Source organism: Fusarium musae, chromosome 6 (genome assembly GCF_019915245.1).
Source record: "Fusarium musae strain F31 chromosome 6, whole genome shotgun sequence".
NCBI classification, from domain to species: Eukaryota; Fungi; Ascomycota; class Sordariomycetes; order Hypocreales; family Nectriaceae; genus Fusarium; species Fusarium musae.
Window position 1 is genome coordinate 1,507,764 of NC_058392.1, and position 24,112 is coordinate 1,531,875.

Genomic DNA, 24,112 nt, shown 5'->3' on the forward strand with positions numbered 1-24,112 from the left:
ATAGTGGAGATAGTTCGAGTTGAAGCACTGGAGAGCAGATTGTCAATGCCCACGGAGAGTTATTGCATAGCCTGCTCTATGAGGATGTATAGGGGGGCGGCAACAGATTTGAACGTGAATTCGAATTATGAAATGGGGAGAACAAGGGAGATAGATGGGTAAGGAGGTCAGGGCTACCTTAACATATAATAAACCGCTATGGAGGGGCTCTAATAATCGGATGGGGAGACTTGGATATTACAATGGGGTTGACCCTTTATCGATAGCGGTCGTTCATCATTTTAGTTCTCCAAAAGCCGGTGGGCCGAGGCTCCGGATTGCCTGGGGAAAGCTCCCCAGAAAATACGGATACAGGGTGTCAAAATGTACTTATTCGCTCAACAAAGATGTATGCGAAATTGGCTCCTCTTCCCCGATCTCTCGCCAATTGGACTCTGTTGAAAAGATCTGCAATTGAAGGTCATCGCATTGGCCTCTTATGCGCATTCTTATTCGGAGATTTTCCTTTTTTGCTGACGGTGAGACGTAATGCAAGCCTTCTTACTCCCGCATTATAAAGCATGAGTTTGACAGTCCCGATGGCCCGGCTACAGAGGGGTCATGACTTAATGCCGAGCTTGGCTAGATACCTAAATTGCCGTCGGCTTTAGTAAACGGGGGATGGAGCGGCATTCAAGCGCACAGTCGTCAAGAGCGGCAGTTTTTCATCCGTTATCAACAATAGGGGTCAATTATAAGCAATATCAATACTGTTTTAGACAACAATGCCAGCAGCAAGATATACTCGAGAGTCTCCTAGACACTCCCCTCAAACGCCAACATCCGCAAACGAAAGTAGGGTATCCGTAGCTCAGATCATGGCAAAGACCATTACAAAAAAATCTAAAGGAAGCTATTAAAACAGTGCCATGAGGTACTATAGTCGTTTTGCCATGGCAAGAAAAGAACAAAGCTTTCTGGGCGATCAAAAGAAATGGCCTCCTGGAACAGCAACAAAGATAGCGGCGATGATGCCGCCCAGGAGAACTGAAGCGAGTATTGCTTGGACGAATATGGTGTCTTGAATCTGTCGCAATGCGGGCTCCTGAATCCAGACCTCGCGGTCGAACACTTTGCGGACCACATTGCGCTTTTCGTACTTGACGACCCAGGGTTCATCCTCGTAGCTGTTTTTAGATCCGAACGAGTCGAAGCTCTGCTTCTGCGCATATTCCATGTTCTCGCTGTCCACAAACAGTTCCCACGGCCTGACATGTCGGTGATGCATTCCATGCAGAACAACACACATGCCCTTGTAGGCCGCAACAAGTGTGCTTATACCAAGAACAAGACCTATGGCTGCCAGTGCCCGGTATCCTCGGCCAGCGTTACTCAGCGTGAGAACGAGTCCAGCGATGATGCCTGCGGCAATGAGCCCAACGCCCAACGATCGAGCAAAGAACACGCGGGCAGGGTTTCCATTGCAGATAGACCATCGGATGAAGTTGGGATGAGCTTGGTGCCGAAGGCTTGAATCAACAGTCTTGAAGACGCTTCGAAAAGCGCTAGGATGAGTTGTCTTGGAGAGCGCTACAATGACCGCCTTCTGTTCAGAAGAGGATAGGTTCAGTTGACGAGGTGCACCTTCCATTATATATGTTGAGATCACCCTGTTGATCTCTTCTCGAAATGGCTGGATCGTGACTGATAAGGGTTAGCGATTCAGATGTCGTTCCAGGAGCTGTAGAATTGACTTACAAGGCTGTTGCGCTCCCACCATATTGAAAGCGTCAGATGCTTGGCTCTGATGACTCATTGCATTGAGTGAGTTCATTGTGCAAGACGCTGTGTAAATCGAGGAATCGTCCCCTTTGCTGCTCTGAGGAGGTGTTGCGAAAGGGTCAACAGCACTCATGTTACGATCCTGGCTGCCAGCCTTCTTCTCAAAGTCGCTACCTTTAAAGATTGCCGCTGCCTCGGGCTCTTTTCGCATCTTGTCTGACTGTTCCTTTCTAATCTTGATGACAGCTTCGTCCTGCATAGCCCTAGTCCACTCGGGAGCGAGCTTGACATCTGTTGTTGGATTCGCATTAAAGCGCTTCTCATAGTCCTGGAACCAGAGATAGAACTGGAGATTTTCGGCAGCATGCTCCACATAGATAAGGTAGGTCATGAAATCACGGAGAGTCATGGGCTGAATGCCCAGTTAGTACGCTGATGAGTGGTAAATCCGAGGAAAGTGCTTTTACTAACAGGACATGTGCCACCACCAATGATCCTGTCAAAGGATAGCGAGTCTGGTATTCCAAGGGAGGAACGAGAAGAATTGGAATTATCCGTAGCATCGGATTTTTCCGCGTCGGACAGCGAGTCGCTGCTCGTACTGTTGCGGAGTGATTGACGGCTTACATACTTTGGGCGTGTGTAAGAGAGCGAAAGAGGACTCATGCTGAAGAAGATAATGCGAAAACTAGTATGAGATTCAATGAGATTCAATGATTGATGAGAAGGGGAAAAAAGGACTTGATGACTGCAAATGGCCTATAGATCACACAGCTCGGTAAGAGGCGAGGGGACAGTGTGTGATTTAAATAACTTCATGAGCGAGAATGACATCCTAGCGTAGAAGAAGCGTCTTGGTCGTCATGGATAGCCTGTGGCGGACTAAGAAGCAAACGCAAAAGTGACAAATCGTCCAGGGGGAGACCAGGAAATCGGGGCACCACGATACCCAAATACGTTAGGTTAGATTTGTAGACAAGCCTTTTTAACGTCCAAGTTCGCCTGCCAGTAAGAACAGCCCAGCGCGTCCTGTAAGGGGAAGCATAGCTGGGCGATCCAAGAAAGCCACCGGCAATGAACTTTGCGCCCATAAACTTAATCCTCATGTGGGATGGCCATAGCCTGCGAGTTCTGTGACCTTTCCCAGGAACACGGACGGTAAGCACCACAACCGCTGGGAAATCAGGGAAGATCGTAGGCGGCTGAATGGGTTGCACAACGTCTTCGCCTCTTCGTCTTGTTCAGCTCACCCACCTTTCGCACTGACCTCCAACTTATTGATGTACCATCACACCAACATGTTTGGCTGAAACGTGGTTGTCGGCCTGCATTGTAGGCATGATCGCGAGAGTCGCATAAATAGCTAATTAAAAAGGCTCATCCAGCTGAAGTATGCTTCTTGGCAGGTAGTCATGTAAGCCCATACTGTAGATCGGATGAACTTCCGAAGCAAGGATGAGCCTTGCACTTGATTTTCGGTTAGTAGATCTTAGTGGGCGCCTGGACTGCATCCATGATCGAGGAGACTTTGCTGGCGGCGGAGGATCAGGGCCAAAACGACATGGTCGACGGTCTGATGTTGCACCTAGGTTAGGTGTGGCTTCGCACATACTGGGAAGAAGAGGATTGTTCTCGGTTTGCATCCTTCTCAGATAAGGTAAGTTACCTTAAGTAGGTAACCATGCCTTTGTCCACCAGGATGGGCCTAGAGTGAGCCACGGGTATCCTTGCCGCCTCTCTGATCTCAGAAGTGAGGAATGTGTAACTGAAGTCTCTTGCTTGCGGCTGGCGCTAAATTCGTGATCGTCGGGCAACCCGTGAAAACGGTCCATGCCATTGACATCGACATCGAGGACTGCTATTTGCTTTGGTGAAGCACATCAGAGCAGGAGTAGCTTGGACAAGGTCAAGCTTGGGCTAGTCCTGAGCTACCTAACCAAAGCCAACAGAACTGGATACCTATGTAGATAGCTTTAGTGGCCGACTTACGCGAGACTCGCAGGGAAATTTGACAAGTCAATTCCAATTGCTCGGCCTAGCTCCAGTGGAAGATCGCTGCTAAATGACGGACAGATACCTACCCTGTCGCCTGTGCTGTCTAGGCTGTGTAGTGTCCCGCCCCTTCCCCTGGACCTGGACCTGGATCTTGTCGCCAAGTCTTCGGTAATCTGGGCAAACATCACCCCAATCGAGCGTTTCTCCGAGACAGCAGCAATCAATTATCCCATGCATGCGAGAACAATGTCTTGGAATGTAATGACACATGCTTCTTGCTGAAGACTCCGGCCTTTTCGTTCAATCAAAACTCAAGTCCATTAATTGTTTCTCTGAATCACGCCTCGTTTGAAGACGTCCAGCTTGCAACAAGCTCATCTTCGTAATTGACAACTGCGAATTCATCCCTTGCTGTAATAATGACGTACAGAAAACAGGGTATTGATAATGGAGGGTGCTTTGGGCCAACTGTGGCTGGCTCAGATTGAGGTGCGTGCATGAATTTATTGATACCGTGACACTCGCCAACCCTTGTCCTACATAGCAGAAGTGATAAGTCCATGCAATTGCTTTTCTCCCTCATGGCTCTATTCCTGAAGGAGAATCATATGCAGTACAGACTGCATAGTTAGTCTCCCATTGCTCAGGTGGCATTTGCCCTACCTTACCAACCCTGCCTGGTGCTATATTCACACGGGAAGAAGCTGTTTGCAGCTCCAGCTGAACCATTTGACGCGTGTTGTTTGAATTACACATTATGCATGATCCGCTCCAAGCTGACATTATTGGGGGAGACTTGAATACCTGCTGACAATTGAGTCTCAAGTGACTGCGATTCGAATGTTGTTTGCTCCTATTTCTTATAGAGTACATCAACAAGTCAGGATGCTTTCCTAAGTAGCAATATCCCAGCCACTAAAATTTATCAACGCAAGAAATTCAACGACTAATAAATGTAGGAATCGTGGAATTGATTCCCGAGCTATCCATAATATGCATCATGAGCCTTTGTCATCTCTTCAGAGAGCCCTCCTTGTTGGGCATGTTCTCCCCTCAAGTGTTGTCGGCCCTCCCAAAACCTCTCCCTATCCCCCAGTATTTCATTTGCCCATGCCTTTCCAGCCTCAGTTCGTAACTTTCGGGCAACTCCCATGAACTCACCCAGGTCTTTTTCATTCTTACTCTCCCTTTCGTACTCAACTGCTTGTAGAAGGAGCTCGATTTTGTCAATGTCCTGGGCAAACTGAGCCTCCGGGGTTTCACCAGCTTCGAATTCATGCCAGAGCTTTTCAATCTCGGCAGTGTATGGTCCAGACCATCGGTTGGCAATGTACGCGATGGTTGCGGCCTCTCTTCTACCCTTTTCAGTCCTAGAGACGCCGCTGAAAGGGGTAATATCTCCCACGACAGATTCCGCAATGTCGTGAACAAGGCACATCTTCATGCACTTGGCTTGGTCAAGTTCTTGTGGTGCAAACATTGCTACCATGCCCATTCGATAAGAATGATCTGCAACCGACTCGGGACTGGTACTTGTGAGCCCATCCGTAAAAGATACTCGGAAATAGCCTACAACCTACTTAATTCCGTGTCTCTTCCAACCTTCACGCTTTGTTGTCTTGAGAAGGCCAAGAAGATGGAAAAAGGTGATTGGTGAATCTGATATATGAACTAGGTCATTGTGACTCAGGGCTTTCTCAACCGTCCATGATTCGCCATTCTCTGAACATTGGTCATCAGCACTACTTTATAAGGCATTTGGAAAGAATATATATACCTGAGCTGCCAATTGGTTTCTCTGAGCTTTCTCTAGACATCTGTTTAGTGTTTGACGGTATTTAGGGCTTGTTTCTAGCTGGAAGAAGTCAAATATCGACGTTGTTGGTTCCTGCAAGGCGTGCTCCCCCGCTCCGGGACGTTTTGGTCCGTGTGCCAATCAATGGTTCACATCAGGTAAGCATCTTATCATGATGTTGGCCGGCAATTGTCAGTAAACAGTGCATACTTCTCATTCGATGGGCATGAGCGGCCAAATAAAGTGATCTGATGATGGCATATTTCCATGACTGATGCAGCTCAGTCCAGATAACATTATCTCGTCACTGGTCCACATATTGATCTGGATCCTACGCTGGCCAACGGATTATCCCTAGAGCCTATGTGCAATCCGGACATGTTCTACGTAGCCAAAGGAATAATAAAACGAATTAGGCTGAGGTTGGCGCCTTCATAAGTTATGCATTTGCCTCATAGGATCAAAGGTAATAAGAACAAGTGCTTAGGTCCAGGGTAGTGGCAACACCGACACCTGAGGTACGTAGGTTTACAACGCCGTTCACAGCCGTTATGGCAGCCGTTCGGGGTATCTTGAGGTTTAAACTTTAAAATTATGTCGACTTGCAGGTTTGTTGACAATGGAGTCAAGAGTATGTGTTTTGTAACATCTCAGGGTTGTTCTTCATCGACCATCATGGTTCTATTCTGGAAATTACTCAGCGGCTTTGCCATCAGCCAATACAACAGTACTCATGAGATACTGGCTATATGTGGCTCTGCGCCTCCCTCATGAAATATATGGGCTGGGATGCGTGATGTATTTGTGTAAATTAAGTCCGTACATAGTGGCGCATGGAATATTCGTAGAAAACTCTATACACGGCTCACGTCAACAGAGACTGAGGATTCTCCATCAGAGAATCCACTGATGCCGTGGCTACGAGGTTTGACGGTCTCTCACATAGCTATACTTTAGTGACACAGGTATAATCCCTGGATACGAATCTCAGCCACACCGGGATTCTCATGGTTTGGCAGTTGGGTGACTTTATTGGTGACACAAAAACAACTGTTGCGCAATACAATGGGAAGTACACGCTTGACTACACATTGTCATCAGTAATCATCGTATCGTTCAAACTCATCACTGCATTGTGACCATTTGGAATCATGATATGCAACATCTGAATGTTCTGTAAATCATCGTCTTCCCGATCTTGGTAATCCTAGCAGATTATAAAGTGGGTGACAGATGTTGCGCCGACTGGCCTCTCGCTCGCCGAAGCTGGCGCCGAGCCTCATTTGAACATCATCGTGAAAGTGGACAACTGAAGGATGCGTCATGGCTGGAGAACTGAACATGTATTGGGGACCTCATCTTATCAATAGAGCACCGACTTTTTTGACATGATTCCAAATGGATCCTGGGAAAAACCCGGTCTCCATCATCAAGGTGCTGCGTATCTCAATACCATTGCGGCTTGAGTGGCCGATAGCGGTTCCACCATCCACGCCGACCGCTTTCCGAGGATCCCCACAGGTCTTCACTGACCTCATCAGGACCCTCTTTGAGAAGCGGCGGGGTACCTGCCTAGGTAGCGACTCGTAGACTGCCTAAGGGAAAGAGCGGCACTGTCTACATGCGGAAGGCAGGGACGATATAAACTTCTGCAGATGCCCTCAAAGTTGTGGTTTGGTCTCCCTTCCTCACACTTCGATACACATTTTCTTCTGCCCTGCTCAACTTACAATCCCATACACAAAAGTTTACCTACTAGATAAAGTCAACATGTCTGAGCTCAAGGCCGGTGATAACTTCCCAGAGGGTGTCTGGTTCAGCTATATCCCTCCCTCGCCTGAAACCTCTGAGTTCACTACTTGTGGTACACCTGTCCCTTTCAACGCCAGCCAGGGTACGTGATTTCACATCCAAGTCTCGTTCAGAGTACGCGCATACTGACATCGCTTAACACAGAATTCAAGAACAAGAAGGTTGTTCTTGTCTCTATCCCAGGTGCTTTCACGCCTACTTGCTCCGGCTCTCACATTCCTTCCTACTTGGAACACGTCGACAAGATCAAGGCCAAGGGTGTTGATCAGGTCATTGTCATCGCTGTCAATGACCCCTTTGTCATGAGCGGCTGGGCCAAGGCCAACGGCATTACCGATGACAAGATCGTGAGTTTCTCTTTTATTCAATAGGCCAGCATCACAGGATTAACTTGACCAGCTCTTCATGTCCGACAAGGATGCTAAGTTCTCCCAAACTATCGGCTGGAATATCGGTGAGCGAACTGGACGCTTTGCGATTATTGTCGACCAAGGCAAGGTCGTGTACGCTGCAAGGGACGAGGAGCCTGGAAGCATCGAGAAGTCTGGTGCCCTAGGCGTCCTGGCCCAGCTGTAATCGAAGTTGCATTGCAATACACAAAAGGAATAGAATATAGACGTGAAGCATGAAGGGTCAAGATAGATCGACGCGTGCTCAATTCGAAGCATATGAAAATCATCTCGATCTGAAATGTCATTTTTTGTGAAGCCTGCTCTCGTATCATAAGGCATCTTGTCGTCAAATCCATCAAAACATGTCGCCAGCAATTGGATCGACGCCGTGACATGTTTACCTAGGACCATGCGATTGTACAGCCCGTGTTCACCACGGCATGAAAGATGCAGCTTTGTTTGACCATTTTGCATTGCTCAGCTATCAATGCACCCTATTGGCAATCCATGCACCCGAGATTGTAGAAGAACCGGCCGGATAAAGACACAAGAACCACGGACTCCACTCTTCCATTTTCTTCCTCCCTCAAAGTCCATTCCTAACTTAACGGCTCTTGGCCTGAACCTTAGGAGCAGAGCCCTTGGCACCCTGCTTGCTGACTTGTCGGACAGCCTGGCCCTTGGAGGCCTGGGCAGCGAGCTTAGCCTTCTCGGACTTCTTGGCAGCAGCATCGGCCTGCTTCTTCTCCTTGCTCTCCTTGATGGCCTGGGCTCGGGCAGCGGAACGGGCCTCGGGTCGGATGTTGCGCTTCTCCTTGATCACGTCGAGAGAAGCACCAACGATGCCTCGCTGAGACTTGACGGTGCGGCGAGTTCGCTTCTTGGCAACCTCCTGTAGAATATGTCAGCTCCGTTGAACGGTGGTAATTAGCAGAACACCAGCTGCAGTGATAGCCGCTGTGAGCGCTGCTAAAGTTTGGTGGATTCGTACCTCAGAGATACCCTTGCGGTGCTGTCGGCGGTAGAGGACGGTCCATGCGATACGGCGGGGGTTCTTCCTTTGCAGGAAGAGAGACTCCGACTTGCCGTTCTGGAATCGGAAGATCTTGCTGTCGCCACGGACGTAGAGCTTACCCTGTGAAGCGATACCCGTTAGCCTTGTGATGTCCTGATTCAAATAAATCCCAGTGCTCGTCCTGTGATCCGTCATCGTCGTCATCACCCTCCAGCGACTGGGGCGTTTCGCATTTCGATAATCGACCGGATCGCATCAAGGGGACGGATGGGGATAATGGCTGAAGGAGCGTACCTTGCCAGGGTAGATTCTCGCGCCGGAGAAGGTGTCCTCGTAGGTTCGCATCTTGTCGCTGGTTGTGCTTTGAAGGCGACAAGGTGTTGTGTGGTTGACCGTGGATTGGCAATGGCAAATGGAAAGTTGAAATTCGAATCCCAAGTATGTGGGTGCACTTGCCCTAAGTGACTACCTATGTGGTCCTTCCAACTTTGTGATCACGTGCGCCACCAGTTACCGATGATTCTCCGGAGGGCACCTAAGGTTATCGTGAAACCTCATCATACCTACCTAGTACTGATATCAACACGACAAAAAGTCCCAAATTTTCAGTCTTGGCCCGTGGATTTTGTATCGGCCTTTTGGATAGACTGGATATGGCTAGATGACGTCTCAGGCGGATCTGGTGGCACAAGCAGTACTGCAACAATTCTACAAATTACCGTCGAAGCGAAAACCTGCTGTTCGCGACAATGGCGTTCATGAATGGGTTCCGCTGAGTGGCATCGTTGCTGAGAAAGATGGCATTCTAACATGTCTAGCCCTGGCGTAAGCGCATTCGATTCCTGTTTATTTCTCTGCATACCCTAAAATTTCTTATCGTAGAACTGGCATGAAATGCCTACCAGCGTCAAAAATATCACAATCCAATGGCGTGGGCATCCATGACTGGCATGCGGAGGTCCTAGCTATACGAACTTTCAACCGTTTCTTGCTTGATGAATGCGAGAATATTCTTGATAAAGATGACGAGTCGAGTATCCTCCAGATGAAGACGAGCGCTTCAATTCTGAATGACAACCATTTGCAATTGTTCGAGATCAAAGACAGCGTCAAGCTGCACATGTACTGCTCAGAAGCACCATGTAAGTGATTTCGAAGGAAAACACTACTTTTACTGAACAAGCAGGCGGTGATGCTAGTATGGAACTCACAATGGCTTCTCAAGAAGATGATTCAGCATGGGAAACCCCCACTCCTGTAAATGCAAAGCCTGGAGGTGATGCACAAATCTCTTTACTAGGAAGGGCTTGCTTCTCTAGAACTGGAATTGTTCGACGAAAACCTGCTCGAGGAGATGCGCCCCCAACATTATCCAAGTCCTGCTCTGATAAACTCGCGTTGAAACAATGCGCTTCACTTCTCTCAGCCATCACATCAATATTCGTCGATCCTACCAATGCATACATTAGTAGCATCGTCTTGCCAAGATCCCAATACTCTGATCTTGCATGTCGACGCTCCTTTTCAGCAGAAGGCAGGATGAACCTCGTCGCTGGCAAAAAGTGGCTGGGAGGCTATTCGTTTAGGGAGTTCTCAGTTGCAACGACGGACCAGGAATTCGAATTTTCGAAACGGTCTGTACAGATGAGGGCATGTAAGATTTCAGCGAGCAATCTAGCAGCAACATGGTCACGGTCAGGTTTCGAAGAGAACCTCATTGGGGGAGTTATTCAAGGCCGGAAGGCTTTCAAGACAGACGGAGCAAGTCGAGTTTCCAGGCGTTGTATGTGGGAAGCAGCAAACGATCTCGCTAGTAGGATAGGCGGCGCTTCCTCTTCTACAGAAATTTGTCCTGGTGGTAAGACGTATCGCTACTTGAAACAAGGACAGTTGATGGCTCACAGACGGCAAGTTAAGGACGACGCCCGTGAGATGGCACTGTCAGGGTGGATCAGAAATGACGGAGGCTCAGATTTCCAACTAGAAAAACGTAGCAATCATTGACATCATTAGAGATTGGTATTTCTCCCGATGTAAGTCGTATTTTGTTTGTTCGTACAGATCAATCAACCTCAGCGAGCATAAGGTCGCCATTCCACCATGACATTCCCGAGCTGTGACCTTTTGCGTGCCCGTACCTGCTCCTCTGCTACTCAGCATAGAGAGCAGGGGAGTGACTGTTACGACTGCCCAATACCAGGGGGAAACATAAAACCCGCCTCGTAGGAGAAACTAGCCAGCCTCTTGGCCGAACAGACCTACGATTTTACTGCCCCTTCGCCCTTGACTGTGTAGAGAAAGTTTACTCGACCTTGGGCTCGTTCTCGAAGTTCTCACCCTCGACCAGGTCGGGGATCTCGTCATCGTCCTCGCCCTTCTCCTTCTGGAGGTTCTGGTAGCTCTCGGCGAGCTTGCGCAGGGAAGCAAGGGAGTCAGGACCGAGCTGGTTAAGGATACCGGGGACAAGCTCGGTGAGCTCCTTGTCCTCACCGTTACCATAGATGGCAAAGGTGTTGGAAGGAACAGCAGCGTGAACTGTTGGAGTGGAAAGAATGTCAATATGTACCGAGCCCCACGAAACATGCCAGTGTATGATGACTAACCCTTGGGAGCAGCGAAGTGGATGACGTTTCCGTCCTGCTTGAACATGTTGACCTCCTCAATAGCCTGGATGGGCTGAGTGTTCAGCTTCTTAAGGGCGAGCTGAAGCTTCTTGTCGTCGGCGCCGGAGCGGGCGGGCGCACGCTTGACCTTTCGTCGGGGGGTACCCTTTCCACTGAGTCGATCCGTTAGTAGCGACAACTAATGGTGACAGCCTACGGATAAAAGCATCGCAATGCGAAGACATACCCTAGATGACGGATCAGTTTGCTGTTCTCACCTCGAACTTAGATCTTAAAATTGCGCAAAAGTCACGTACCAGTTCGGGCGCTCAGGCCGAGCTTCTTGAGACGTTCTTGGACTTCGGCGGACGACATGATGGGCGAAATTCGATTGCGGGGGATCGGGGGACTCGATCGAAACTGGGACAAAACTCGTCAGTCGGGGGGGTTTCGGACGGGAAAAGTCAATTGTTGGAAGGAATTTTGCTCGGAAATTCGTGTATGCGTGGGTTCAGCAACGTACAGTAAGTTAGGCTTGGTAATTAGCTGTTTGTCGCCGTCGGCTTCGAATCGGTGGTGATAAGTCAAAGTAGATTTTGTGCGTTTTTCGCCTGTGGAACTACCTTTCGCCGATAATTTTGAGGGGCTCTGGTGCTCCGCCCTTCACTGGGACCACATTCATCGCCCGTGACGTTATAGCCGCCTCACGCCAGGCTCGTGGGGTAAATGAAGAAAACCGCACGCACAAGGAAGCCATGGCATTTGATATCGAGCTCTTGAGATGCTCTATTCAGTCACTTCCTGTAAAAAATTGTCTGAGACGAAAGCATGAACCATTCAATTGCACCTAAGCGAGGGCTCTGTCGGGTAAAGTTACTGCTACCTACTCGGTGTAATCACATTCTTTTAGCCCTTCCTCAGCTGTTTCCAGAAAATTGATGATTCGGATACCTAGCCACTCGATGGAGATATCGATTGTCGTGCCGGGGCAGTTTAGGCAATGAAAGATGATTTCATCTTGGTTTTCGAATGAAAGCAGTTGAATGTTGATCCCAAAAACTCCAAATAATTTACTCAACCCTGCAACTAAGGTATTTCCTATGATAAGCTGTTATACATGAGCCGCCCTTCACCACACCACATGATCTTACAAGCATAAAGGGCATTCGGTTTTAGTTACCATCGGCGGCTCTATTTTGCGTCAAGGCCTGCCTCCCTCCTCATCTCTTCTCGTCGAGTGTCTGCGTCCTTCTGAGATGCTTTCGCAGCGGCGGCGGCGGCTTTGCGCTTTCGCTCCTCTTCCTCTTTCACGACAATCCAGACTAGCTCAGGTTAGTAATTGATACTTCGCGGACGAAACAAACACACTTGGTTTATCCGACTTGGAGTATTCCTTCAGTCGAGTCACAAAGTCGTCAAATTCTTGTTGTCGCTCCTCGCGATTCTCCAAACTCTTCTTCCGCAACTCGGGGTTGTATCTCGATCGAAGCTCTTCCTCGGTAGGAGTTAACCACATTGTAAATGCCGGTCCGCCGACTGCGACAGCAGCGCCACTGCAATATACATCAGCTTGGTCTTTCACTGACTCTAATAATGGCAAAGACTTACCCCATCAGGACTTTGGTCCAGAACCACCATCTTGAAGATGGTTGTTTGGCAGCCATTATGAGAAGGGGGGGGAACACGAGTACAGAATTTGAAGACGTGAAATGCAACAAGAAATTGGAGTTGAATCTAATTTGGTATCAATTCTTCCAATGATGACTTGCACGATTCTGCATCCGTCATTGATTTGGCAGTATGCCCTCATTGGTAGTAGTCTAATCGGGAAAGCGGTCACGGAGCTGAGCATGGCCCGTAGCCGAATATATTCCTTGACTTGGGTCACGAAGCTCTTAGCACCATTTCTAGCGTTGATAAGAGGTTGGTACTCTGCAACTGGGGGTTACAATCATTGCTCTTTGAGATTTCCATACATTGGTAGTATTTTAGAAGCCAAAACATGCAAACTGTACTCCTTAACTAGGTACATACATGCCGATCTTCTGCTGTGAACATAGCAAATAGCTTGCCATAGGGTAGTCACCTTGGAGCAAAAGTTGCTAGGCCGACCACCTACACGGCTCAAGAGCCAAGACAATGTTTCAGCTTCCCACAGCGTGGTATTCTCCTTTCGTGTTTAACGAGAAGCTGAGGTGGCGATACCCGTCTTCCCAGAAAAGAGGCTTCGTGGCTGTTAACTGGTTGACAACTGAAGTCAGCTCGGACACTTCCTTGACGAATGGCGTACAGTCCGCAGGGGTTACAAATGTTATTACAGGTACTTAGATTAGTCATTCTCAGTAGCTAATCTATGCTAATCACTCTAGTATTATCTCTATCTATATATAAGAATAATTACCTCTTATTAGTCTTCTTTAATTCTGTTGTGGTAAAAATACCTATTTAAATCGCGGAAATGCATATTTGTAACCCCTGCGGACTGTATCAGGAATCGAGTTGGTAGACAATTGATCTCCGGCTTCGTCGGATCTACAGGTTCCCTCCAACACATTTGTCTCACGGCCTTGCACTTGACTGTTTCCATCTTCACGATGTTATAATCGCATAGCCTCTGGCTTCTTGACGTCAGTACCTTCATCGGAGGGCTAAGCGAGAGCATGGGGACAAGCACCGCAACGTTTCACTCCAATCTAGCGCCGATTAACCACCACAAGACCTGTCAAATTTGAGAGCGCCATGAAACCCGTTCGTTAATTGGGATTCATTGCTCTTGGCCAGATCCATAGATGATGTTATGCGAGCCACCGTGCTTAGGGCTATCAGGGGTGTAAGAAAAGTACTATAAACGGCATTTACGTAGACTAAAGAGAGGGCGAATTCAAGAGAGCTCATTGTTTTATTGATTTGTTTCGGCTTTTGAGGCCAGTCTTTTCAGCCAAGAGCCTGTTATGAATGATTATTGGAGGAATGAGTGAGAGATCAAATCCTTGCGGGAGCAAACAATGCCAGCGTAGTATGACGACGAGCATTGTGATACAAAACACAGCTTTGTGTGAAGCAAGCAATAATACCCAAACCCTGTTGGATAAGTCATCGCCTGAAGACGGAAGCCGGGCCAGTAAAACCGATTAACGTCGCCGTTAATTAGCAGGGGTTGGATTGAGCCACAATCAGTTATGCAGCCTGTTGGCGATTGTAAGCCAAGCCGGTAGCGGCGAAGCGCCATGTCTTTCGATTCTTCGAATCATTGGAATGGATTGCCTAGTGGGAAACCCCTGGGCTGTGAAAGAAGCACCGCGGCTTTTGACTGTGCGGGTACAGTATTGACTCGAAAAAAGAGCCGTTGTCAGTTCGTGACGGCATTCCTCCATTCCATCAAGCGCTTCGCTTCCATGGGAACCTCCTTGTGCCGAGTCGCTTGTTTTCTTTCGCGGCATACAAGTAGGTAGACAAAACCCCTTGACAGAACAGGGCCCGTACATGACAGGATTATTAAGGCCAAGGGCCCTACAATACAGGCATTGAAACCCTTAAGTCCTCCATTCAGTGTCATAATTTATCCCGAGCGACAGGGGCTGGGGTTCAAGTAAGGTACCCGCATGCAGACTGGTACCTGGACGACCCCACTCAGAGTAACCTAGAAAACGGCCCTAAACGACAAGCCACTGGAGATTTAGCGCTCTTGCTCCACAAGCTTCCATTGAAGAACAACTGGACCTGACTGAATGGATGGAAACCACATGCACTTGGGGGCAGGTCACGTTGGAGGTTGGAGGCAACCTGACCTGCCTCTTCATGGATACCTTGAGCTCTTCCGTTTCGGATAAACCAAGCATAAAGGGCATCCCCCGTCCGCTTGAAGGGTACTAATGCTTCTCCTCAAATGAGCACTCCTTTGCAAAAACTGAGGTTACCTTATTCGATATTCCTTTGCGCCACTTCTGGTACCTCCTGTCCTCGCTTTCACTTTCTTGTATAGCAGACGAACTTGGTCTCTTTGACAGCTTTGTACCATATCTTGCCAGCTACTTGCAGACTCGAGGACACAATTATCCTTCTCTCATTATTTGTTAAGTCCTTTTTTTGGCCGGGATTATCGACAACTTGTCATCCTTTCTCTTGCAGTACTTCCACGATCTGGACCGCCGATCACACACTTATTGGAACCCCTGTTGCTGAGGCTGCGGCACGCCATGCGACAGTGATTGAAACTCATTCTGCGCCGACCGATACTCAGAACCTACAGCTTCTTTTGATTTCTGGCTCTGCAACCGTTTGCATTATACGACAACCCAGACACAAAGTTTGTTCGTGTCGCCAACAGTCGAACCACACCTATGGCATACGAAGGCGGCTATGGTGGTCAACAGCGACCTTACGGGGGCCAAGCACCACCTAGGCATGCCCCGCGACAACAAGCCAATGCGCCGCCACAACAGTATGGAGCATCACAACAGTATGACGAGTATCACCAAGACTATGGGTATGGCTCTGGACAGGATTTTGGAGGTCAACGTCAAGACCAGAATTATGGTAGAGGACCGCCTCCACAAGACCAATATGGGCGCGGTGGTAGCGTGATACCCGGTCCTCGCGGAGGGCCCATTCCTCGTCCACAGACAGCTGATCCGCATCGTGGGCAACAGCGCCCTCCTCGAGGAGGCCCGATGCCAGGACCAGGCAGAGGCATTCCTAATGGACACCCTGGGCAAGGCGGAATACGCCCAGGACCATATGCGTCGAGTTCAGATCCCGCAGGTGAGTTTCAAACCTGATGCTATGACTCTCAGCTTACAATCGCATGCAAAGCCCGCCGCCACCCTATGAACACGCCTCCTATGAGTCCTCGAGACGGGCATTTCGGACAAAAGCACGTGCCACAAGAGCGTGGACGAAGGCCAGACATGCCTTATGAGCAGCAGATGGTTGATCAAATGTCGCATATGGATATGAACCAGAGACCGATGGTGCCAACTAATGGACGTTCAAGTTCCGATGCCCAACGCAACCAGGGCGAATATGGAAGACCACCAGTGAATGCGGGGCGCGGACCCCCTCCGAGAGGTTATCCTCAAGGAGGTCCTCCACGGCAGAACCCAGGCTACGGAGCTCCCGATGGCTATGGAAACTATAACGATGTATATAACGGTGCTCGAGAGCCGCCTGTAGGTGGCTTTGGCCCACCGGCACGTAGCAGAACGATGCCTGTGGATGATATGCGACAAAGAGGCAACATGCCACCACCTCAACGGATGGACGCAATGCAATATAGCACTCCCGCTGGCCGAGGGATACCACAAAGACCTTCGACTGCTGGCGGTCACCGGGCACCTACCCAAAGGTCGTACACAGCTGGGCCACAAGGAGGCCCGGGAGGCCACTATACTGGGGAGTATGATGATCGAAGTGCATACCATAAACCATCAACAGCTTCTTATGACGAAGTTTACGATACCTATTTCGACAATCAAGGTAACAGCCAGCCTGAATACGGGCCAGAATCCCAGCACAATCGAGTCAGCCTGCCGGACTTCGATGCTGCACCAGCTCCAGGGCAACGTAGTTCGTTCGAACAGTCAATGCGCCCCAGCAATGAACAGCCTCAGCGAGGAGCCCACCAAACAGCCGTTCTTAATCACGCCAAGTCACAACCGGTCCTTCGTCAACCTCAAACAGCTGTGTTTGAGATGGCTGGCGATGTGCCAGATGTCCCTGCAGTCCCACCGGTTCCACCGTTGAGCAACTACCAGACTGCGTATGATCAGGATTATAACCAAGTACCGACCAGGGGACCTAGTGCACCAGCAGCTATGAATGGTGCTCGTACTAGTGGACCCATGAATGCGGATGGCCTTCCTTCACATCCTGCTCCTATCCGACCGGGTCTTATGCAAGATTCAATGGTTCATCTGGGTAATAAGCCAGCTCCCGTTAGAAACTACGGAGTCTCTACGCCGGCACCTCAGCCGCAACCACAACCTCAGCCTCAGTCACGACAACCTCAGTATCAACAGCAGCAACGGTCTCCACCCAGGAACAATAGCCAACGGCAGCCGGCCAGGGACGAAGGCCCTGTTACCACACAGGAACTAGAACATCTCAGAATGCTGATCAAGAACAATTCAAGTGACCAGGACTCAGCATTGAGACTGGCCAAGAAGTTGGTTGAAGCTGCCGACGTCTTGGCGCCTAAGATGCCAGACCCTAAGCAACGTACAAGGGCACGCGAGCGTTATCTTATCGATTGTCATAAGATTCTTAAGAAGTTGGCTAACGCCCAGAATCCAGACGCCATGTTTCTCCTGGCAGATTGTCTCGGGCGAGGTCTCTTCGGTGATAGCGACCATAAAGAAGCTTTCACTCAGTACCAGTCTGCTGCAAAACTTGGACACCCTGCAGCAGCTTATAGAACCGCAGTGTGCTGCGAGATTGGCCATGAGGAAGGAGGTGGTACACGTAAGGACCCAATGAAAGCAATTCAGTGGTACAAACGTGCTGCCACTTTGGGCGATCCTCCAGCAATGTACAAGGTTGGAATGATCCTACTGAAAGGGCTTCTTGGTCAGCCCAAGAATCCCAGGGAAGCGGTGGGGTGGCTGAAGCGGGCTGCAGAGCGAGCAGATGGAGAGAATCCACACGCACTACACGAACTCGGCTTGTTATACGAATCAGCTCAACCCAACGATGCTATAATTCGAGATGAAGCATATGCATATAGTCTATTCCTCCAAGCTGCCGACCTGGGTTACAAGTTCTCTCAGTATCGACTTGGATGTGCTTTTGAATATGGATTACTAGGCTGTCCGATCGACCCTCGACAGTCCATTCAGTGGTACTCAAAAGCTGCCACACAAGAGGAGCATCAGGCAGAGCTTGCTCTCAGTGGCTGGTATCTCACAGGTAGTGAAGGTGTACTAGGACAAAGTGACACTGAGGCTTACCTTTGGGCCCGCAAGGCCGCCATTGCAGGCCTTGCTAAGGCTGAATATGCCATGGGTTACTTCACAGAGGTGGGTATCGGCGTTCCCCCAAATCTGGAGGATGCAAAGCGTTGGTATTGGCGAGCAGCCGGTAAGTGCAATAAAATCATACTTGTGGACGACAACTGACGACAGTGCACAGCTCAAGATTTCCCGAAAGCTCGTGAGCGCTTAGAGGATCTGAAGCGTGGTGCAGGCAAAAACGGCGCGCGTCAGCGTGAGCGCATTTCCCGTAGCAAGATGGAGAGACAACAAGAAGGCGACTGTGTTCTCATGTGAACTATACAGTTTCATCCCGTCTTACCTCAGACACAGAAAGAAGGATGAACATGAATTTGATGAAGATAGCGGGACACGAATCGATGCCTTGCAGGCACAAACAAGGGTTTCAGTCCCTGAGATGTATGAATTAAAGAAAGGGCGTTGGATACGTTGTCTTGGGATTAGCGTTGATTGCATACGGCGCAGATATATACCATCAGGGGCATTTCATAAAACCATCAGCATCTTGCACGGAATTGTCTACATACAAAAGGAGAAGAACAAATGAAAAGAACGGGCTACTGTTCCTCGTTTGCAACAAGAATACCAATCAAACTATAGGCCCAGAGCGTCCTGAAGTATAGCTTATTCTTTGCAAGATTAATTTGTATTCCAGGCTCCTCGCTAATGTGGAATTGCTTTCCAGTTACATCATTCGTAATATTCATCCTTCAGCATGAAGGACTCGACTCACCACGGTGGTGAGTATCTCTTAGAAGCACTATAACCTCCATCGCCGAACTGATAATTACCAGCTTGCCACCCTTTGAAAGGGTACCATGAGTGTCATGTATTTGTGCGTCCATGTGCTTGAAAGACACTGCACCTCAGTATATTAGTGTCCTATTACTATGAGCCCTCAGCCTCGATCTCACTTTGATAACAAAATTAATCAGCCGCAACCTTACAAATCATCTATAGTCAGAGAGGAATGATCACCAGAGTCTGTGCCGCTTACGCGGGGGGGGGGGGGAGAACCCTCTAAATGCCATTTAGTCGCGATGTTACCTAGCGACTTCTCATCATTATGCCTGTCAACTCTGGACGCGTGACGAAAGTCGATAGGGGCAGGTTTACAGCACTCTAGTTACATATCCTGCTATATTGTGGTAGTTTAGACCGGAACCGGGAGGAGGACATCCATCAAGGCAAAGGTGTGGAAAGCAACTGCTAAACAGTTAAGTCAGTCTCTTATTGCACGAGTATTCGATAGAAATCACCAGCGACAGCCTCATTAATGGATGCACAAATCTGTTCTCAATAATACCACTAATCGTCATCTTGACTAACAGAAATATTCATTCTAATCATGCTGGGTCTCGGTATTCAATGCAATAGCACTTGCGTGCCAGGCCCTATGTTGTAATTAATAACAAACAGACAAACTCCGTATCGTCAAAACGAAGGAATCATGCGGTGCGCTCTGTCTCATGTAATAAGGTGTCAAAACTCCAAGCAATGCCCATTCGAAATCAGAACTTCTCCATCAAATTTGCTCGAACTGTCCACATGCGTGCCCTCTTGCCGTAGATGTACATAGGAATTGTGCACAGCATGAGAAGCAGTTGGATTATACCAATCCAAATATACACCTTCTTCGGGCCATCGCCATGCAACCAATGCGTGACGAAGAGGCTGAAAACAAGTCCATGTAAGATATTCTTTGAAAAGTTAAGCGTCACCAAAGCCTCTCCGGCGTATTGGCGGTAACTGTCCACACAGAACGTGATGGAGGTAGTCGATCCAAGGGAGCACCCAAATGACACAACTCCAAAGAAGAAGGTAGGGACCATCCAATGATCTTTTTCTTCTGCCGACCAGCCAAAGCCCATGAGGCCTATGCATGTGCTGATAAGGATGGGAAGGGCCATAACAAGACGGAACTCAGGTTCGTAGAGACCGCCATTACGCCTGGACATGATCTTGACGATAATGTCACTGACCTTGCCGGCCACGCCAGTTCCCAGGATACCGCCGATAAAAGGCGAGATATACACTAAGCCTGTCTGGAGCGCGGTGAAATTATAAGAATCCTTGTCGCGGTATATCATGGCAATCGACTCCGAGATGACGATAAGCCAACCCACAGAGCAAGCATACACGGCAGCTGACCAAAGGACCGCGGGGTATGCGAATAGAATGAAAGGGCGGACCATGACCTTGAGCCAGCTATCACTGTTTAGCCTTCCATGCCAGGGCTTAAGCTGTTGAACGAATGACTTTGGAGGCTGCTGACGGAGGTTGTGTGTGTAGGCCTGGATCTTGGGCGGACCCTGGAGCTGCGATGCATCTAACTTCTCGTTCTCGAGGTTTGGACCCAGCTTGAAAGACGCACTGTTGGACTCACTTCCAGTCGCGCTGCCGACGTCCCCTGGGGCAGCTGGGTTTTTACCAGACGGATGGACTACCGCCCTAGGCGAAACTGGAGTCACAGGCGCTGCTGCCTCTTCAGCAGCGTCGCCAGACTCAGCAAAGCCAACATGGAGATCCCGGCCTCGATGAAGAGCAGCAGGTGATTGGCGTCCATCTTGAGCATGTTCCGCATCTGCGAATTGTGCTTCAGTCTCACCCTGAAGTAGCCCCTCTCCACCAGTTTGCGGAACCGCATGACGAGATGAGAGTCGGCGAAGAAAACTTGGACGCTTGGATGGATGCTTAGGCCTTGCGTGAGGGGTGCGATCCCAAAAGGTTTCCGGGACAAACAAGAAGAGAAGTACAGCACCAAAAGCAATAATCATAGCCAAGATCCAGAAAACCCAACGCCACGAAAGACCGCCAATGATGACGGCACTGACAAGGGGGACCAGATTCTTGCCGCCAAGCAAAAGAAGAGTGTAGATACCAATGCGGTAGGCTCTTTCATGGAGGAAGAAGATTTCGGCAATTGTGGCTGATGGAAGACATTCAACAGGGCTAACGGCAAAGCCCTGGAAGACTCTGGCCGCGAGGAGAGAATTGAAGCTTGGAGACCATGCTGCCCAGAGTGATGTCCCAATGAATAGGATAGCACTGCCCAGATATACTGGGCGTTTACCCCATAGGATAGCGGTCGGTGAGAACACAACGGAGCCGAGGCCCATTCCCATCATGTAGAGTCCAGTGGTCAAAGCGACCCTCTCGACATCAACGTCGTATGTCTCCGCAACGTCGGTGAAGCCGGCGGCGATAATGGGAGTTGTGCCGCCGCCAATCATGCAATAGAAACCAAGCGACAAAAGGGCAATGTCACGTTTCCAAGCTGGCCAGTTCAAAGGGTCATTTCCTGATTCTTCAGGCTGTGGTTCCAGGATGATAGCCCCATCGCTTGTTTTCTTCTTGCCGTCACTCTCGTCGGGGGAAGCATGGTTCTCCGCTACTGAGGCAGCAGCAGCCGCCGCCGCCGCTGATGAGGCTGATGTCCTTCGTGTATCAACAGGAAATCCAGCCGGAATGGATGAGTGAGATGTTCTGGCGTGCACATTTCGCAGACCAAGAGGCTCATTGCGATGTGATGCCAGAAGAAGCACGGAACCTATAACGCGTCAGTCTTGCGAATTTGACATAGAAACACGTGAGTTTTTGAGCTTACCTGGAACTTCAATAGTCTTCTTGTCGTTCAGAACACCCATGCTCCATCTGGAAGGTCCGTACGATTCGTCTGGCCTGGCACCGGTAGGTCCGCTGCCGCTGCCGCCCAGGAAGCGCCGCCACCTGGGCACATTTGATTTCTCTGACTGCATAAGGACGACTTTCTCAAGCAAATATGCAAATGAAAACTGGAGTTTTGGATTTCACTTCTGATGCGTAAAGAGGGGTTCTCGATGAGATGCTCGAAGGGGGGGATAGACCTTGATGGATACTTCGATTGTAGGTGTCAAATGGATAATGATATAAGGGGCAAACAAAGCTTCTAATGCAGGGCGCGCCCTTGAGGAGGGAGAACCAAGTAAGGCTGGACACAGAATCCTAGGTTAGGGACATTGGATGATGGATAATGGAATATGTTTATAGGTGAGTGTGATCGAGATGGGACGCCAGTTAGTTTCGTCGCGAAGCGATGGAAGGCATCAGGGTCCAATAATTGTGGAGTGTTCAAGTCGTTACCAGCTGCAAGCCATAAGGTATGAAAGGTACCTAGGTATATGGCAAAAACAAACCCCGCCTGTAATCATACAACGGAAGAGGCAAAAAAAGATGAAGAAAACATGCCACTTTGGCTCGCTGTGAGGAATATGTCCTCACAAAGAAGCAATACGAGGGTTATAAGTAGGTAAGGTTTCCATGTCTCTCCCTGATAAGGGACTGGACTGGACTCGTAACGGTCTACCTGGCACTACTCAACGGATAACGCGAGTAAGGTTAACGTTGGATCACCAGGCTCGACTCCTACTCCACTCCCGTGCCTCTAGGCCTGGTGACAAAGGATCTATCCCATCATCCTGTTGGGTTGGGCTGGGTTGGCTACTTGGCGGGAGCGGCGGCAGTGCCATAACTAAGGACGATTCCAGGTTAAACCAAGTTTCACTTCTGTAGATGCTGCACGCGTGACCGCCTTGTTGTTGTTTAAACAGTGTCCCGTGCGGTCGGCACTCTGCAGTATCTCTCTGCAAGCTCACCACTGGCCCATCTCACTGCAGCTGCCCCAGTAAACAATGCATCCCCCACCTTGTGAAGGGTCCTGTCGCTGGGGTCATTACATCATTCCTGACATGGGCGTCTTACCATGGCTCACCTCCAAATCTTCGCTTGAATTCCATCCTACCAAAGCATTTTAGGTCCAATTTCACTTTCAGCTTTGGCCATTGAGGCTGTGGTTCATCTCCAAGATAATGCACCCATTCACCTTACGTACTGGGCTCCGGCCTTTCCGTAACAAAGCACAGACGATACCTCGTTCATTCCAGCGAGCCCTAATCTCTTCGACGACATCACGACAAGCCAAGAACCAGATATACGCCCCGTAAGTCAAATTGCCTGCTTTGATAGATCACATGTCTCCGCACATGTTCCCCCCTCCCCCTTGCAATCCATTTGTCGATCGCTGTCTTTGTCTCCCTCTGCCGAGAAATAGCTTGTCTGTTGACCGCCAGCTAGTATCCGCAACAATGACTCTTTCTCAACCTACCTTTCACTCTCGACGTCGTCCCGGAACCCCCTGCTGACCCTGTGGACCGCCTCATGGTGCTCAACCTGCAAAGTTGTAAGCCCTCTCATCAGAGATCTTGTTGAGTCTGGCGTTGGCGAGGAGGAGGGTGGAGTGTCTCTCGCGACTGTTGAGTTTGATTCTCCGGATATCATGTCAGGAAGTCCCAACTTAGCTATGACTTACATGATCACCAGCATTCCCACGCTCTTAAGTTTCGATAGCGGGGAGGCACAAACAACGACCAAGCTATCAGATGCCAGAAAGCTCGCGGACAGGGAATTTCTGAAGGAATGGATCCGAACTGAAGCCAGAAGACATGGTGGCCGTGGAGGAGGGGGTGGTGGTGGTTCGTCTGTCTTTGGAGGTCTGTTTGGCAAATAGGGCAACACCAAAACTCATCAATTATTTGTATAATAGACGCGATTCCGGGATATTTTCTGCCTTCTGAACCATGCCAACAATATCACAGCCAGATATCTATAGGGCCCACGACATCAATAACACCCATCACAAATGCTTGAGCAGCATCACCACGTCGGACTGGGAGACAGGCATCTGTGGCCTAAAATCTACTCCCTTCAAATAGTGG

The 24,112-nt window shown here is 49.3% G+C and overlaps 9 protein-coding genes across 9 annotated transcripts; 3 read left to right on the top strand and 6 right to left on the bottom strand.

Annotated features, from left to right (window-relative positions):
* Positions 1-964: 964 nt before the first annotated feature.
* Positions 965-2,170, bottom strand: J7337_008340 (uncharacterized protein; the record flags this gene model as incomplete). The annotated part of the gene is made up of 2 exons (XM_044825959.1): positions 965-1,683; positions 1,738-2,170. The coding sequence occupies 2 exons, from the start codon at positions 2,168-2,170 to the stop codon at positions 965-967; spliced, it is 1,152 nt and encodes a 383-aa protein (XP_044678876.1).
* Positions 2,171-4,738: 2,568 nt separating this feature from the next.
* Positions 4,739-5,251, bottom strand: J7337_008341 (uncharacterized protein; the record flags this gene model as incomplete). Its single annotated transcript, XM_044825960.1, has 1 exon — positions 4,739-5,251. The coding sequence occupies one exon, from the start codon at positions 5,249-5,251 to the stop codon at positions 4,739-4,741; it is 513 nt and encodes a 170-aa protein (XP_044678877.1).
* A 2,070-nt stretch (positions 5,252-7,321) lies between these two features.
* J7337_008342 (uncharacterized protein) lies at positions 7,322-7,939 on the top strand (the record flags this gene model as incomplete). The annotated part of the gene is made up of 3 exons (XM_044825961.1): positions 7,322-7,445; positions 7,508-7,710; positions 7,763-7,939. 3 exons carry the CDS (start codon positions 7,322-7,324, stop codon positions 7,937-7,939), a joined length of 504 nt encoding a protein of 167 aa, XP_044678878.1.
* Positions 7,940-8,359: 420 nt separating this feature from the next.
* RPL24 (60S ribosomal protein L24) lies at positions 8,360-9,115 on the bottom strand (the record flags this gene model as incomplete). Its single annotated transcript, XM_044825962.1, has 3 exons — positions 8,360-8,647; positions 8,747-8,890; positions 9,065-9,115. 3 exons carry the CDS (start codon positions 9,113-9,115, stop codon positions 8,360-8,362), a joined length of 483 nt encoding a protein of 160 aa, XP_044678879.1.
* A 1,957-nt stretch (positions 9,116-11,072) lies between these two features.
* EGD1 (Nascent polypeptide-associated complex subunit beta) lies at positions 11,073-11,748 on the bottom strand (the record flags this gene model as incomplete). Its single annotated transcript, XM_044825963.1, has 3 exons — positions 11,073-11,305; positions 11,374-11,546; positions 11,687-11,748. 3 exons carry the CDS (start codon positions 11,746-11,748, stop codon positions 11,073-11,075), a joined length of 468 nt encoding a protein of 155 aa, XP_044678880.1.
* Positions 11,749-12,564: 816 nt separating this feature from the next.
* On the bottom strand, positions 12,565-13,037 carry CBP4 (assembly factor cbp4; the record flags this gene model as incomplete). Its single annotated transcript, XM_044825964.1, has 3 exons — positions 12,565-12,695; positions 12,742-12,926; positions 12,982-13,037. 3 exons carry the CDS (start codon positions 13,035-13,037, stop codon positions 12,565-12,567), a joined length of 372 nt encoding a protein of 123 aa, XP_044678881.1.
* Positions 13,038-15,713: 2,676 nt separating this feature from the next.
* Positions 15,714-18,635, top strand: J7337_008346 (uncharacterized protein; the record flags this gene model as incomplete). Its single annotated transcript, XM_044825965.1, has 3 exons — positions 15,714-16,134; positions 16,186-18,447; positions 18,499-18,635. The coding sequence occupies 3 exons, from the start codon at positions 15,714-15,716 to the stop codon at positions 18,633-18,635; spliced, it is 2,820 nt and encodes a 939-aa protein (XP_044678882.1).
* Positions 18,636-19,870: 1,235 nt separating this feature from the next.
* Positions 19,871-22,117, bottom strand: J7337_008347 (uncharacterized protein; the record flags this gene model as incomplete). The annotated part of the gene is made up of 2 exons (XM_044825966.1): positions 19,871-21,909; positions 21,967-22,117. The coding sequence occupies 2 exons, from the start codon at positions 22,115-22,117 to the stop codon at positions 19,871-19,873; spliced, it is 2,190 nt and encodes a 729-aa protein (XP_044678883.1).
* A 1,089-nt stretch (positions 22,118-23,206) lies between these two features.
* On the top strand, positions 23,207-23,904 carry J7337_008348 (uncharacterized protein; the record flags this gene model as incomplete). The annotated part of the gene is made up of 2 exons (XM_044825967.1): positions 23,207-23,337; positions 23,595-23,904. The coding sequence occupies 2 exons, from the start codon at positions 23,207-23,209 to the stop codon at positions 23,902-23,904; spliced, it is 441 nt and encodes a 146-aa protein (XP_044678884.1).
* Positions 23,905-24,112: the final 208 nt, after the last annotated feature.